Raw genomic sequence first — 13,469 nt, forward strand, 5'->3', positions numbered from 1 at the left:
CCAGTGCCTAGCCAGGCTCCTCTTCCTCCCATGCTCTAGACTGGGAACATGGCCCATGCAGGCCCCAGAGACCCCTGGGAGTCACTCTGAGCAAGCACCTGAACACCTCTGTGCCTCAGTTTACTCATCTGCAAAATGGAGGAAAACGATAATTTCTTCTGCATGTGTGAACTGCAGGCTAGATGCAATGACACCTTTTTTTTTTTTTTTTTTTTTCCTTGAGACAGGGTCTTGCTCTGTCACCCAGGCACAATCACAGCTCACTGCAGCCTCGACCTCTCAAGGCTCAAGCAATCCTCCTGCCTCGGTCTCCCGAGTAGCTGGGATTACAGGCACACAGCACCATGCCCGGTTACTTTTTGTATTTTTTGTGGACACGGGGTCTCATTATGTTGCCCAGGCTGGTCTCCAATTCCTGGGCTCAAACAATCCTCCTGCCTTGGCCTCCCAACGTGCTGGGATTACAGGGGTGGACCACCACCCACGGCCACGATTATACTTACAGGTATGATTATGAGATACGCAAAGGTCGTTACTGTTTTCCAGCCAGGAGTCAGAAAGCTGAAAAGCGTCCCCACCAGATCCCGGGAACCTATGGCCCACTCAGCCTGGGTCCCAGGGCCTCCCCTCCCTCCCTCCCTCCCTCCCTCCTTAGCCTCAGTTTCCCCAGCCCTGTTCCTGGGGTGAACAGAGCGACCTCCCTTAAACCCCGGGAGCCTGGGTCTCAGCGCCTCCCTTCTCTCCCTGCCCCCTCAGGCTCAGTTTCCCCAGCCCAGCTCCTGGGGTGGAAAGAGCGCCCCCCCCAGCCTGGGAGTCCGGGGCCCACCCAGTCTGGGTCCCCCACTTCCCTCCTCAGCGTCAGTTTCCCCAGTCCTACTAGGATGGAAAGGGCGTCCCCCCGAGTCCGTGAGTCTCAGTTTCCCCAGCCCCCAGGACTCCAGGCGACCCCTCCGCCCGGCAGGGGCAGCACGGAGCGGCCCGGGCCACCCGGAAGGGCCCCGCCCCCGCGCCGGCCCCGCCCCGCCCGGGCTGCCCAGAACCGGGAGACAGCGGCGGCTGCGAGGCCCGGGCGCAGGGCGGAGGCGGCGGCGGGACGCGGGGACCATGGCGGCCGCTGAGCGCCGTGCCTTCGCGCACAAGATCAACAGGTAGCGGGGCCCCCTCCGCCTCCCCCACGTGGCCCGGCCCCGCCCCGGGGCGGTGCGACCCTCCCCGCCGGGGCGCCCCCAGTTCAACCCCTTTCCTCCTGGGCCCGGGTCCCGCCCGCTTCCTCCTGCCGGGGCTGGGGGCTGGAGAAGGCGGGGAGGGAGGGCGGCGGGGGCCCGGCGGGGGAACCCCAGCTGGGAGTCGCGTCGGAGCCGGAGCCGGGAGCGCGATGGCGGCCGTCGTTCTGCCTTCCAGACGCGCGGGGGCGTGTCCGGAGGGCTTCGCGGAGGAGGCGGCGCGGGGATGCGGGTACCGGGCGCCCCCTGCACTCCCTGCGCGCCCTCGCTGTCCCCGCGCCCTCTGAGATCAGGGGGGCCGGACTTTCTGTTCCCTTCTCAGTGCCTGGTTTGGGGCAGGGCAGCTCCAGGCTCTGAGATTTGGGGACAGAGATGGGCTCCTTGTTGGCTTTTGAAGCCATTCGAGTTTCCCGTGCCCTTCCCCCTCCAGGGTCCGGTGCCCAGCTGTCGGGGGGCGGGGGAGGGGGACAGCTGTGGACGCCCCCCCACTCAGTGCTTCAGGCTCTCCCAGCACGAGCTGGACCGCGCTGGGGATAGATGGGTGATTGAATAGAGGGAGTGGGGGCTGGGGACAGAACCAGCTGGTGGGCAGACGGGGGAGGGGACAGACGCCAGGCGCTGGGGGATCCATTTTCGTGGCCACTGGTGATTGTGAGAGTCACAGCCTGGGAGGGGGATGTCAGACTCTCTGGGGCTGAAAGACCTTGTCCTCATGATTGGGAGGGGGGTCTTTGCGCAAGGGTGGGTTCAGAAACTCAGATAACCTCTCCCCCGGAGACATGTCCTGACTGCCCCCAGGTGAAAGAGCCGCCCTGTGGGTTGGGCCCTGGTGTCCTGTAGACAACCCAGTCTTGGGATGTAGTGACGGAGAGAGAGACCAGAAGCCTCATCAAATAGACTACCTGTCACTGCTAAGTGCTGTGGAGACAAGACAGAGAAGGGTGATGGGAGCACCCAGGCTGCTTGAGATGTGGGAGGTGGGTCAGGAAGCCCTGGATGAGCAGGTGCTTTTGAGCAAAGACCTCAAGGAGTTGAGGAAGGGATCAGGGCCTGTTTGTGGGGGAAAACAGTACGAAGAGTTTGTGCAAAGGCCCTGAGGCAGGAACAGAGAGCTGGAGGGGGCAGTAGGAGTAGAATGTGCAGGGTCCTCTGGGCTGTGCAAGGGACTTTGACTTTTGACCCCAAGTGAGATGGGAGCCATGGAGAGTTCTCAGCAGAGGAGAGATGTGGCTGGGGCATAATGGCTGGGCAATTTTTATGTTCTATCATTATCTTCGTCTGTAAATTGGCTCTCTGTTTTAGACTTTTGGCATCTTTGAGGCTGCAAACATTATTACTTTGTTTCTTTTTCTTTTCTTTCTTTCTTCCCCCACCCCCACCCCAAGATGGAGTCTCGCTCTGTTGCCCAGGCTGGCCAGTACAGTGGTGCGATCTCAGCTCACTGCAACGTTGGCCTCCCGGGTTCAAGCAATTCTTGTGCTTTGGCCTCCTGAGTAGCTGGGATTACAGGCGCCCACCACCACACCCAGCTAATTTTTGTATTTCTAGTAGAGATGGGATTTCACCATGTTGGCCAGGCTGGTCACAAACACCTGACCTCAGGTGAGCCGTCTGCCTTGGCCTCCCAAAGTGCTGGGATTACAGGTGTGAGCCACCGAGCTCAGGCTTTTTTTTTTTTTTTTTTTTCTTCTTCTTCTTTTTTTTAGACAGGGTTTTGCTCTGTCACCGAGGCTGGAGTGTGGTGGTGATACCTTGCTTGGCTCACTGCAGCCTCAACCTCCCAGCTCAAGTGATCCATCTGCCTCAGCCTCCCAGGTAGCTGGGACTACGTACAGGTGTATGCTGCAACGCTTGGCTAACTTTCTAATCTTTTGTAGAAACAGGATCTTACTATCCTGCCCAGGCTGGCCTCAAACTCCTGGATCAAGCGATCCTCCTGCCTCAGCTTCCCAAATGCTGGGATTATAGGCGTGAGCCATTGGGTCTAGCCTGCTGTTTCTCTGCATTTCAGTCCCTATGTCCTTGGGTCCTGGGTTTTACTCAAGTGAGAAAGAGGGGTGTGGGGTACTGTAGAGCTCCGGGTAAGAGCAGAGAATGATCCTGGGGCCCTAGTGAGCTGTGAGCAAGTGACCCAGGCCTTCCAAACCAGGCACTCAGGTATCTGCATACTCAGAGCTGTTTTTATATTCATCTGGTCATCCATTCAGTCATTTATTCCACAAATGCCAAATTAACCTGAAATATTAGGCCATCCAGATTTCTATTGAAAAGATTCTTGGCCGGGCGCGGTGGCTCAAGCCTGTAATCCCAGCACTTTGGGAGGCTGAGGCGGGTGGATCACAAGGTCGAGAGATCGAGACCATCCTGGTCAACATGGTGAAACCCCGTCTCTACTAAAAATACAAAAAATTAGCTGGGCATGGTGGCGCGTGCCTGTAATCCCAGCTACTCAGGAGGCTGAGGCAGGAGAACTGCCTGAACCCAGGAGGCGGAGGTTGCGGTGAGCCGAGATGGCGCCATTGCACTCCAGCCTGGGTAAGGAGAGCGAAACTCCGTCTCAAAAAAAAAAAAAAAAAAAAAAATTCTTTATTTGTTTGTTTGTTTGTTGAGATGGAGTTTCACTCTTGTTGCCGAGGCTGGTGTGCAGTGGCGTAATCTCAGCTCACCGCAACCTCCACCTCCCGGACTCAAGCAATTTTCCTGCCTCAGCCTCCCAAGTAGCTGGGATTACAGGCATGCGCCACCACACCCAGCTAATTTTGTATTTTTAGTAGAGACGGGGTTACTGAACCTAAGGGGTACTTTTTTTGCTTTTTGTTTTATTTTTGAGATGGAGTCTCACTCTGTTGCCAGGCTAGAGTGCAGTGATGCGCTCTCCACTCACTGCAACCTCCGCCTCCCAGGTTCAAGCAATTCTCCTGCCTCAGCCTCCTGAGTAGCTGGGACTACAGGTGTGCGCCACCACGCCCAGCTAATTTTTGTATTTTTTTGTAGAGACGAGGTTTCACCATGTTGGCCAGGATGGTCTCGATCTCTTGACCTCGTGGTCTGTCTGGCTTTTCCTCCCAAAGTGCTGGGATTACAGGCTTGAGCCACTGTACCCTGCCCTGAAACTGAGGTTTAAAGTGGTTGTCACTCTCGGCCAGGCATAATGGCTTACACCGGTAATCCCAGCATTTTGAGAGGCTGAGGCGTGCGGATCACCTGAGGTCAGGAATTCAACACCAGCCTGAACAACATGATGAAACCCCAACTCTACTAAAAATACAAAAATTAGCCAGGAGTGGTTGCACATGCCTGTAATCCCAGCTGCTTGGAAGGCTGAGGCAGGAGCATCACTTGAACCCAGGAGGTGGAGGTTGCAGTGAGCCAAAATCAGGCATTGCACTCCAGCCTGGGCGATAGAGCAAGACCCGTCTCAAAAAAAAAAAAAAAAAAAGGTTGTCACTCTTGAAAGTGTCCAAGAGGAAGTGAAACAAGAACAATTTTGGAGGCCGGGTGCGGTGGCTCAAGCCTGTAATCCCAGCACTCTGGGAGGCCGAGGCAGGTGGATCACAAGGTCAAGAGATCGAGACCATCCTGGTCAACATGGTGAAACCCTGTCTCTACTAAAAACACAAAAAAATCAGCTGGGCATGGTGGCACGTGCCTGTAATCCCAGCTACTCAGGAGGCTGAGGCAGGAGAATTGCCTGAACCCAGGAGGTGGAGGTTGCGGTGAGCTGAGATTGCGCCATTGCACTCCAGCCTGGGTAACAAGAGCGAAACTCCGTCTCAAAAAAAAAAAAAAAAAAAAAAACAATTTTGGAAACCTTTTTGTGAAGATGGAATCTTACTGTGAAGATGGGATCAAACTCCTGGCCTCAAGGGATTCTCCCACTTGGGCCTCCAAAGTGTTGAAATTCCCACTCTCAAATATCCCCCAGCATGTTTATTCGACTTCTTCCTGGGCCTCTCTGACAGTGACACCTTCATTTTCAGCTTCAGATGTCTGATGTGAGCCAGTTTACGTTTTACATTTAAAGAAGTAATGGCCGGCTGGGCACAGTGGCTCACATCTGTAATCCCAGCACCTTGGGAGGCCGAGGTGGGCGGATCAGGAGGTCAGGAGTTAGATGCCAGCCTGGCCAATATGGTGAAACCCGGTCTCTACTAAAAATACAAAAATTAGCCGGTGTGGTGGCGTGCGCCTGTGGTCCCAGCTTCTTGGGAGGCTGAGGTAGAAGAATCACTTGAACCTGGGAGGCAGAGGTTGCAGTGAGCCGAGATCGCACCACTGCATTCCAACCTGGGCAACAAAGCAAGACTCTGTCTCAAAATAATTAATTAATTAATTAATTAAATGAATATTTTTAAACAATTAAAAAATTTAACAAAACAAAACAAGGTCAGAAACCCAGCTGCCTAGAACTGTCTTTGAGGACAAGATGGTGGCAGCAAGCCTTAATTGAGCATTTACTGTGTGCAAAGCCTTAACTCAGAACAGCTTAAGAAGATGGGCAGTGTCCTGAGTGCTGAGGCTGAGAGGCTGACGGTCACTGCGTTCCATGGCTCCTCGTGCAGAGCCCTGTGATGCAGTCAGCTGGCTCCGTGGCCATGGTATTGCAGACCCAGCCTTTTCCACTGCAGCGGCCTCTCTCCAAGGCCAAGGGGAAAATGAAGCTGGAGGCCCAGCCGTCCCTGGTTCCCTCTCCCTCCTCCGGAGCAGCAGCTGCAGAACAGCTGGAACCAGGGCACAGCTTTGTCCCCTGTCCCAGCATCTTTTGTAAATTATCCCCGATCCCCTGTGTGCCCAGGGTTCTGGAGGCAGCGGCCCAACTTTGGGAATTTGAAGACAAAAGCCCTCATTTTTTACATCCTTTGAATTTCCCACAAGCGCCGTTCTCACCCCCGTCAGTAGAAGCAAGACTCTTAAGAGACTGTTAAGAGCAAAAATAGACGGACTATAGGGATGGAGGAGGGAGGCGGGGCCTCAGACTAGAGGCCTTCACATTGTAGGAAGGTAATGATCAAGTTTTGTGTTTGACCCTTACGATTTTTTTTTCTTTATTGAGACAGAGTCTCGCTCCGTCACCCAGGCTTGGAGTGCAGTGGTGCAATCTCGGCTCACTGCAACCTCCACCTCCCAAGTGCAAGCGATTCTCATGCCTCAGCCGCCCAAGTAGCCGGGATTACAGGCGTATGCCACCATAGCTAGCTAATTTTTTGTATTTTTAGTAGAGACGAGGTTTCACCATATTGGCCAGGCTGGTCTCGAATAGCTGACCTCAAGTGGTCTGCTTGCCTCAGCTTCCCAAAGAGATGGGATTTACGGGCATGAGCCACTGCACCCAATCAATTTTTGTTTTGTTTTGAGACAGGGTATTGCTCTATCATCCAGGCTGGAGTGCAGTGGCACAATCGTGGCTCGCTGCAGCCTCCACCTCCCAGGCTCAAGCAATCCTCAGCCTCCTGAGTAGCTGGGACCACAAACCCCTACCACCATGCCTGACTAATTTTTTAATTTTCTATAGACTGGGTCTCTCTGTGTTGCCCAGGCTGGTCTCAAACTCCTGGGTTCAAGGAATCCTCCTGCCTCAGCCTCCCAAAGTGCTGTGATAACAGGCCTAAGCCATTATGCCCAGCCAGACCCACATAGATTTTAATTGAGAGGCCTCCAGGCTGGGTGCAGTGGCTCATGCCTGTAATCCCAGCACTTTGGGAGGCCGAGGCGGGTGGATCATGAGGTCAGGAGTTTGTGACCAGCGTGACCAACATGGTGAAACCCCATCTCTACTGAAAATACAAAAAATTAGCCAGTATAGTGGCGGGCACCTATAATCCCAGCTACTTGGGAGGCTGAGGCAGGAGAATCACTTGAACCCAGGAGACGGGGGTTGCAGTGAGCCAAGATCGCGCCACTGCACTCCATCCCGGGGACAGTGCGAGACTCTGTCTCCAAAAAAAAAAAAAAAAAAAAAAAAGAGACCTCCAGACAGGGCTGAGACTCCAGTCTGGAGGCCTTAGTCTGCCCCACCCCCATCTGTCCTTAGAGACTTCTCTGTACCTGCCACACATTCAGCTCATTGATGGCCCCTGGGCCATGGGGTTTGCAGTAATTGGCATTGCACTTTTTTTGAGCACAACTGTTTTTTTGGTGTTTTGCCCTGTCACCCAAGCTGGAGTGTAGTGATGCAATCGTAGCTCACTGCAGCCTCAAACTCCTGGGCTCCAGCGGTCCTCCCACCTAAGCCTCCAAAGCAGCTGGGACTACAGGCACGCACCACCATGCCCATTTTTAAATATTTTATAGAAATGGGTCTTGCTACAACTTTGTCCCCACCTGGGGAGGCTTGTGAGTAACCCAGCTCCCTGGTGAGCCCTAGGTCCGTGAGCGGCTGAGAGATATGTTTATTTCTTCAATGTTTTTCAGGGTTCAGTTTACTCAGTGGCATGTGCAAGCTGGTCTTGAACTCCTGGCTTCAAGTGATCCTCTTGCTTCAGCCTCCCAAAGTACTTGGGATTAGAGGCATGAGCCACTGTGCCTGGCTGAGCACAGCTGTTTTGTTGTTGTTTTGCTTTTTTTTTGAGATGGAGTTTCTTTTTTTTTTTTTTTTTTTTTTTTTTTTTGAGACGGAGTTTCGCCCTTGTTACCCAGGCTGGAGTGCAATGGCGCGATCTCGGCTCACCGCAACCTCCGCCTCCTGGGGTCAGGCAATTCTCCTGCCTCAGCCTCCTGGGTAGCTGGGATTACAGGCACGCACCACCATGCCCAGCTAATTTTTTGTATTTTTGGTAGAGACGGGGTTTCACCATGTTGACTAGGATGGTCTCGATCTCTCGACCTCGTGATCCACCCGCCTCGGCCTCCCAAGGTGCTGGGATTACAGGCTTGAGCCACCGCGCCCGGCGAGATGGAGTTTCAATGTTGTTACCCAGGCTGGAGTGCAGTGGCGCGATCTCAGATCACCACACCTCCACCTCCCGGGTTCAAGCCATTCTCTTGCCTCAGCCTCCCGAGTAGCTGGGATTCCAGGCATGCACCACCACACCCAGCTAATTTTGTATTTTTAGTAGAGATGGGGTTTCTTTTTTCTTTTTTCTTTTTCTTTTTATTATTTTTTTAAAGATGGGGTTTCGCCATGATGGCCAGGCTGGTCTTGAACTCCTGACCTCAGGTGATCCACCCACCTCGGCCTTCCAAAGTGCTAGGATTACAGATGTGAGCCACCGCACCCGGCCCGAGACAGGGTTTCTCCACGTTGGTCAGGCTGGTCTCAAACTCCTGACCTCGGGTGATCCACCCACGGTGGCCTCCCGAAGTGCTGGGATTACAGGCATGAGCCACCACACCCGGCCCTAGCACAACTATTTATTGTGAAAATTTACTTACCACTCCACTGCATACCTTGTTGTCTCAGAAAAAAAAATTACAAGCACACAGAAAACTGGGACGCAGAAGGGAGTCAGGCCTGAACACCCAGGCAATTAGCTTCTCTATTTTAAGAGGGACAAAGGCCCAGAGAGGGTATCCTACCTGCCCAGAGCCACACAGCTAAAAGACCTGGGGCTTCCCCTCATGCAGCAGATTTGGGCAGGTCTTAGAAGAAGACTGAGAGGGACTCACTCATTCTATCAGAAAAAGTAGGAGGTGGGCAGATCGCTTGAGGTCAGGAGTCCAAGACCAGTCTGGGCAACATGGCGAGACTCTGGCTCTACTAAAAATAGAAAACTTAGCCAGGCGGGGTGGTGCAGACCTGTAATTCCAGCTCCTCTGGAGACTGAGGTGGGAGGAGGATCACTTGGGCCTGGGAGGCAGAGGTTGCAGTGAGCTGATATCACGCAGCCACACTCCAGCCTGGGTGACAGATCAACCCTGCCTCAAAACAAAACAAAAAATACATAGGCCAGGAGTGGTGGCTCACACCTATAATCCCAGCACTTTGGGAGGCCAAGGCAGGTGTATCACATGAGGTCAGGAGTTTGAGACTAGCCTAGCCAACATGGTGAAACCTCGTCTCTGTGAAAAATATTAAAAATTAGCTGGGCATGGAGGTGGGCACCTGTAATCCAAGCTACTCGGGAGGCTGAGGCAGGAGAATCGCTTGAACCTGGGAGGTGGAGCTTGCAGTGAGCCAGGATCACAGCCATTGCACTCCAGCCTGGGCAACAAGAGCAAAACTCCATCTAAAATACAAATTTTTTTAAAAAACTGGGTACAGTGGCTCATGCCTGTAATCCCAGAACTTTGGGAGGCCGAGGCGGGCAGATCACGAGGTCAGGAGTTAGAAACCAGCCTGGCCAACATAGTGAAACCCCATCTCTACTGAAAAATACAAAAATATTAGCCGAGCGTGGTGACAGGCACCTGTAATCCCAGCCACTCGGGGGACTGAGGCAGGAGAATCACTTGAACCCTGGAGGCAGAGGTTGTAGTGAGCTGAGCTTGTGCCATTGCACTCCAGCCCAGGCAACAGGGCCGGACTTGGTCTCAAAAAAAAAAAAAGTAGTGAGCGCCTAGTATGTGCAAGGCCCTCTCTGGGGGTGACACAGCTCTAGTTCCTGCCTTCACAGAGACCCCAGGGAGCAGGAGTCTCCACACTCAAAGCTCGGAGCCTCGTCTCATGGCCCTTCCGCCTGCTGTGACCCTGCCTGGCATCCTCCCCCACCACCCCACCGTAACTGCATGGCTCTCTCTCCCTGCCCTCCTGAGCTCAGCCAGAGGAGCTGGAGGCCTGAGCCGCCCCTGTCCCCACCAGCTCTGCTCCACATTCCTGCACAGTCCCCTCTGCTACGAGTGTTACCCCTCCACCACCCTCATCCTCCCAGATTTTGTTTCGTTTTGTTTTGAGATCAAGTCTTGCTCTGTCACCCAGGTTGGGGTTCAGTGGCACGATCTCGACTCATTGCAACCTGCGCCTCCTGGGTTCAAGCGATTCTCCTGCCTCAGCTTCCCAAGTAGCTGGGACTATGGGCGTCCAGCTAATTTTTGTATTTTTAGTAGAGATGAGGTTTCCCCATGTTGGCCAGGCCCGTCTTTACCTTCTGATCTCAGGTGATCTGCCCACCTCAGCCTCCCAAAGTGCTGGGATTATAGCTGTGAGCTACTGCACCCGGCCGTCCTCCCTGATTTTGAAGGCCTGCTCAAGTGGCCCAGGAAGACCTCAGGGCCCACCTTGGTTGCAGGGGGTTACTTAAAAGGCCTCCCAGCTCTGGGACCCGCAGGCCAGGTTGGCCTCTAACACAACGGCCTCATCTCAGAATCTCTGCACCTTCAGGCCAGGCCCCAGGCTCCGCTCTGCCCAGCAGCCCTCTGAAGTCAGGGCAATAGCTACAGGTGGGGAAACTGAGGTTCAGAGGTAGAAATGCCTTATCCCAGGCCTCATAGCAAGGATGGGCAGGGATGTGTGATCTGGATGGGGTCCAGGGGGCAGGGCTGGGTGTGTTGGGGAACACCAGGATGGACAGAGGTCCCCCAGGTGAGGGAGCAGAGGCCAGGGACCCGTGGGCCTCCCTCCAGATCTGGAAGGCCAGAGGCCCAGCTGGGAGGGGAAGACGAGTCTCTGAGTCTCTGATGGCTTCAGACCCCACTGTGGTAGCATTGCCATCTCCTGATCGGTGCTTGATAGGGAAAGGGTTGGGAGGGTCCAAGGCCCAGCTCGGGGGAAACTAGGGAGCTCTGGGCCCCCAAAGCCTCAGCAGTCCTGGTTCTCTTGGCCCTCAGCCTATTTATTCCATTCCACAGTCTGGATTTTCCTCATAGAAAGAATCTGTCGGCAGGCTGGGCACAGTGGCTCCCGCCTGTAATCACAGCTCTTTGGGAGGCCGTGGTGGGTGGATCACGAGGCCAGGAGTTCGAGATGAGCCTGGCCACCATGGCCAAACCCCATGTCTACTAAAAACACAAAAATTGGCCGGGCGCGGTGGCTCAAGCCTGTAATCCCAGCACTTTGGGAGGCCGAGGCGGGTGGATCACGAGGTCGAGAGATCGAGACCATCCTGGTCAACATGGTGAAACCCGGTCTCTACTAAAAATACAAAAAAATTAGCTGGGCATGGTGGTGCGTGCCTGTAATCCCAGCTACTCAGGAGGCTGAGGCGGGAGAATTGCCTGAACCCAGGAGGCGGAGGTTGCGGTGAGCCGAGACCACACCACTGCACTCCAGCCTGGTGACAGAGTGAAACGCCATCTCAAGAAAAAAAAAAAATCTTTCGGCCCGAAGCCTGGGTTCTCAGGGCCCCGCTGCCTGAGTTTTCCTGCCCCCAACGGGCCCCTCCCTGTCTTTTCAGGACGGTGGCCGCAGAGGTGCGGAAGCAGGTGTCCCGGGAACGCAGTGGCTCCCCGCACTCCAGCAGGCGCTGCAGCAGCTCCCTGGGGGTAAGTCTTTGGGGGTCCGCCCCCAGCCTCCAGCCCCCGCCCTCTCAGACAGAGGCACAGGCTTCCTTGTCTTAGGTCCCACCCCTCCCTCCCGTGCCCTGGCCTGTGGGGAAACAGAGAGGGACCCAGCAGGGTCGGGGGAGGGAGTCCCTGTCCTGGTCTTAGTACTGTCACCAATTCCTGTGGCCACTCTCCCTGCAGCTGCTTGTCACCTTGTGGGTGGTCACAGGGAGTGGCTCCCTCCTGATGTTGCCCGCCACCTGTCGCTTAGACCACCCAGATGGGAATAGAGGAGGGGGGCGTTGGGGGAGGGGAGTGACTTTCACCTGAGAGGGGCGGGGCCCTCTTGCCCAGGGGATTGGGGGGCTTTAGAAATTGTCTCTTGCCTGGCCTCTGTCAACTGTTCCTTTCCTTCCAACACGAGTGCCTGCCCTTTCAGGCCTGGGGTGTGGTTTCCTTCCTGGAGCCCCCGGAGGGAGAGGCCGGGCAGGGAAAGCTGAGCTGGGGGTGGAGAGTCTGAGGTCACCGTCCTCCGTAGCTCCAGCACCTCCATGGCTCCCACCGCCCTCCTGTTTGAGTTTGAAGCCAGCACACACCCACTCCCACCTCATGCCCCGTACCCCCAGCCTCCTGGGCAGTGCGACCACGGCCCCTCTGCTCCGATCCAGGTCCCGCTGACTGAAGTTGTTGAGCCGCTGGACTTTGAGGATGTACTTCAGAGCCGGCCCCCAGAAGCTGAGCCTGGGCCCCTCAGGGACCTGGTAGAATTCCCAGCTGACGACTTGGAGCTGCTGCTGCAGCCCCGGGAATGCCGGACCACAGAGCCTGGGATCCCCGAGGATGAGTGGGTTCAGCCTCACCCTCTCTACCTATGATTCCACTCTGTCTCTGCCACTCCCATAACAGCCGAGTTCAGCTCCTGGCTCGGTAGTGACCTTGGACAAGCCATGCTTTTCCTCTGAGCCTCCCTCTCCCCTTGTCTGGAGTAGGCAGGGCAGTATCAACCTCACAGTCCAGTGGGAGGATTCACAGAGGCCCTGACTCTGTTTACCCTGATTTTCTTTCTTTTCTTTTTTTTTTTTTTTTGAGACAGAATTTCACTCTTATTGCCCAGGGTGGAGTGCAATGGCACAATCTTGACTCACTGCAGCCTCTGCCTCCCGGGTTCAAGCGATCCTCCTGCCTCAGCCTCCCTTGTAGCTGGGATTACAGGCGCCCACCACCATGCCCAGCTGATTTTGTATTTTTCGTAAAGACAGGGTTTCTCCGCGTTAGTCAGGTTGGTCTTGAACTCCTGACCTCAGGTGATCCACCCGCCTTGGTGTCCCAAAATGTCTGGATTACAGGCGTGAGCCACCGCGCCCGGGCTTTTTTTTTCTTTTGAGGCAGAGTTTCACTGTTGTTGCCCAGGCTGGAGTGCAGTGGCACGATCTCGGATCACCGCAACCTCTGCCTCCCGGGTTCAAGTGATTCTCCTGCTGCAGCCTCCCAAGTAGCTGGGATTACAGGTGTGCACCACCACACCCAGCTAATTTTATATTTTTAGCAGACACAGGGTTTCTCCATGTTGGTCAGCCTGGTCTTGAACTCCCAACTTCAGGTGATCCGCACGCCTTAGCCTCCCAAAGTGCCGGTCCCCGGCTACCCTGGTTTTCTTCTGCTGCAGAAAACTGGATGCCCAGGTGAGGACCGCGGTGGAGATGTATGCTGAAGACTGGGTCATCATCCACAGAAGGTGGGTCTGACTTGGGGGCACATCAGGAGGTTCGGAATCCAAAAGGGCTGAGCTGCTGTCTGCAGCCAGTCCTGCTGTGTGTCTGCCCACTACCCCTGCAAGAGCAGGCAGACTCATCTGCTGGAGCACAAGGAGGGTGGCCACACAGGCACTGT

At 55.0% G+C, this 13,469-nt stretch overlaps 1 protein-coding gene across 5 annotated transcripts in view; it reads left to right on the plus strand.

Moving 5' to 3' along the window:
• Window positions 1–1,017: 1,017 nt before the first annotated feature.
• The window catches only part of DOCK6 (dedicator of cytokinesis 6), a 64,529-nt gene continuing 52,077 nt past the window's right edge, over window positions 1,018–13,469 (plus strand). For 2 of the 5 annotated variants that reach the window (XM_039465453.2, XM_074384614.1), the window contains exons 1-4: window positions 1,018–1,148; window positions 11,492–11,579; window positions 12,248–12,423; window positions 13,246–13,314. In XM_039465453.2, coding sequence (XP_039321387.2) covers window positions 1,105–1,148; window positions 11,492–11,579; window positions 12,248–12,423; window positions 13,246–13,314 — 377 coding nt within the window. In that variant the 5' untranslated portion in view covers window positions 1,018–1,104. Of the gene's footprint in view, window positions 1,149–11,491; window positions 11,580–12,247; window positions 12,424–13,245; window positions 13,315–13,469 lie in introns of those variants that run through there. The other 3 variants (XM_039465450.2, XM_074384613.1, XM_010329529.3) reach the window with 2 other exon arrangements.

This window comes from Saimiri boliviensis, chromosome 14 (genome assembly GCF_048565385.1).
Source record: "Saimiri boliviensis isolate mSaiBol1 chromosome 14, mSaiBol1.pri, whole genome shotgun sequence".
Lineage (NCBI taxonomy): Eukaryota > Metazoa > Chordata > Mammalia > Primates > Cebidae > Saimiri > Saimiri boliviensis.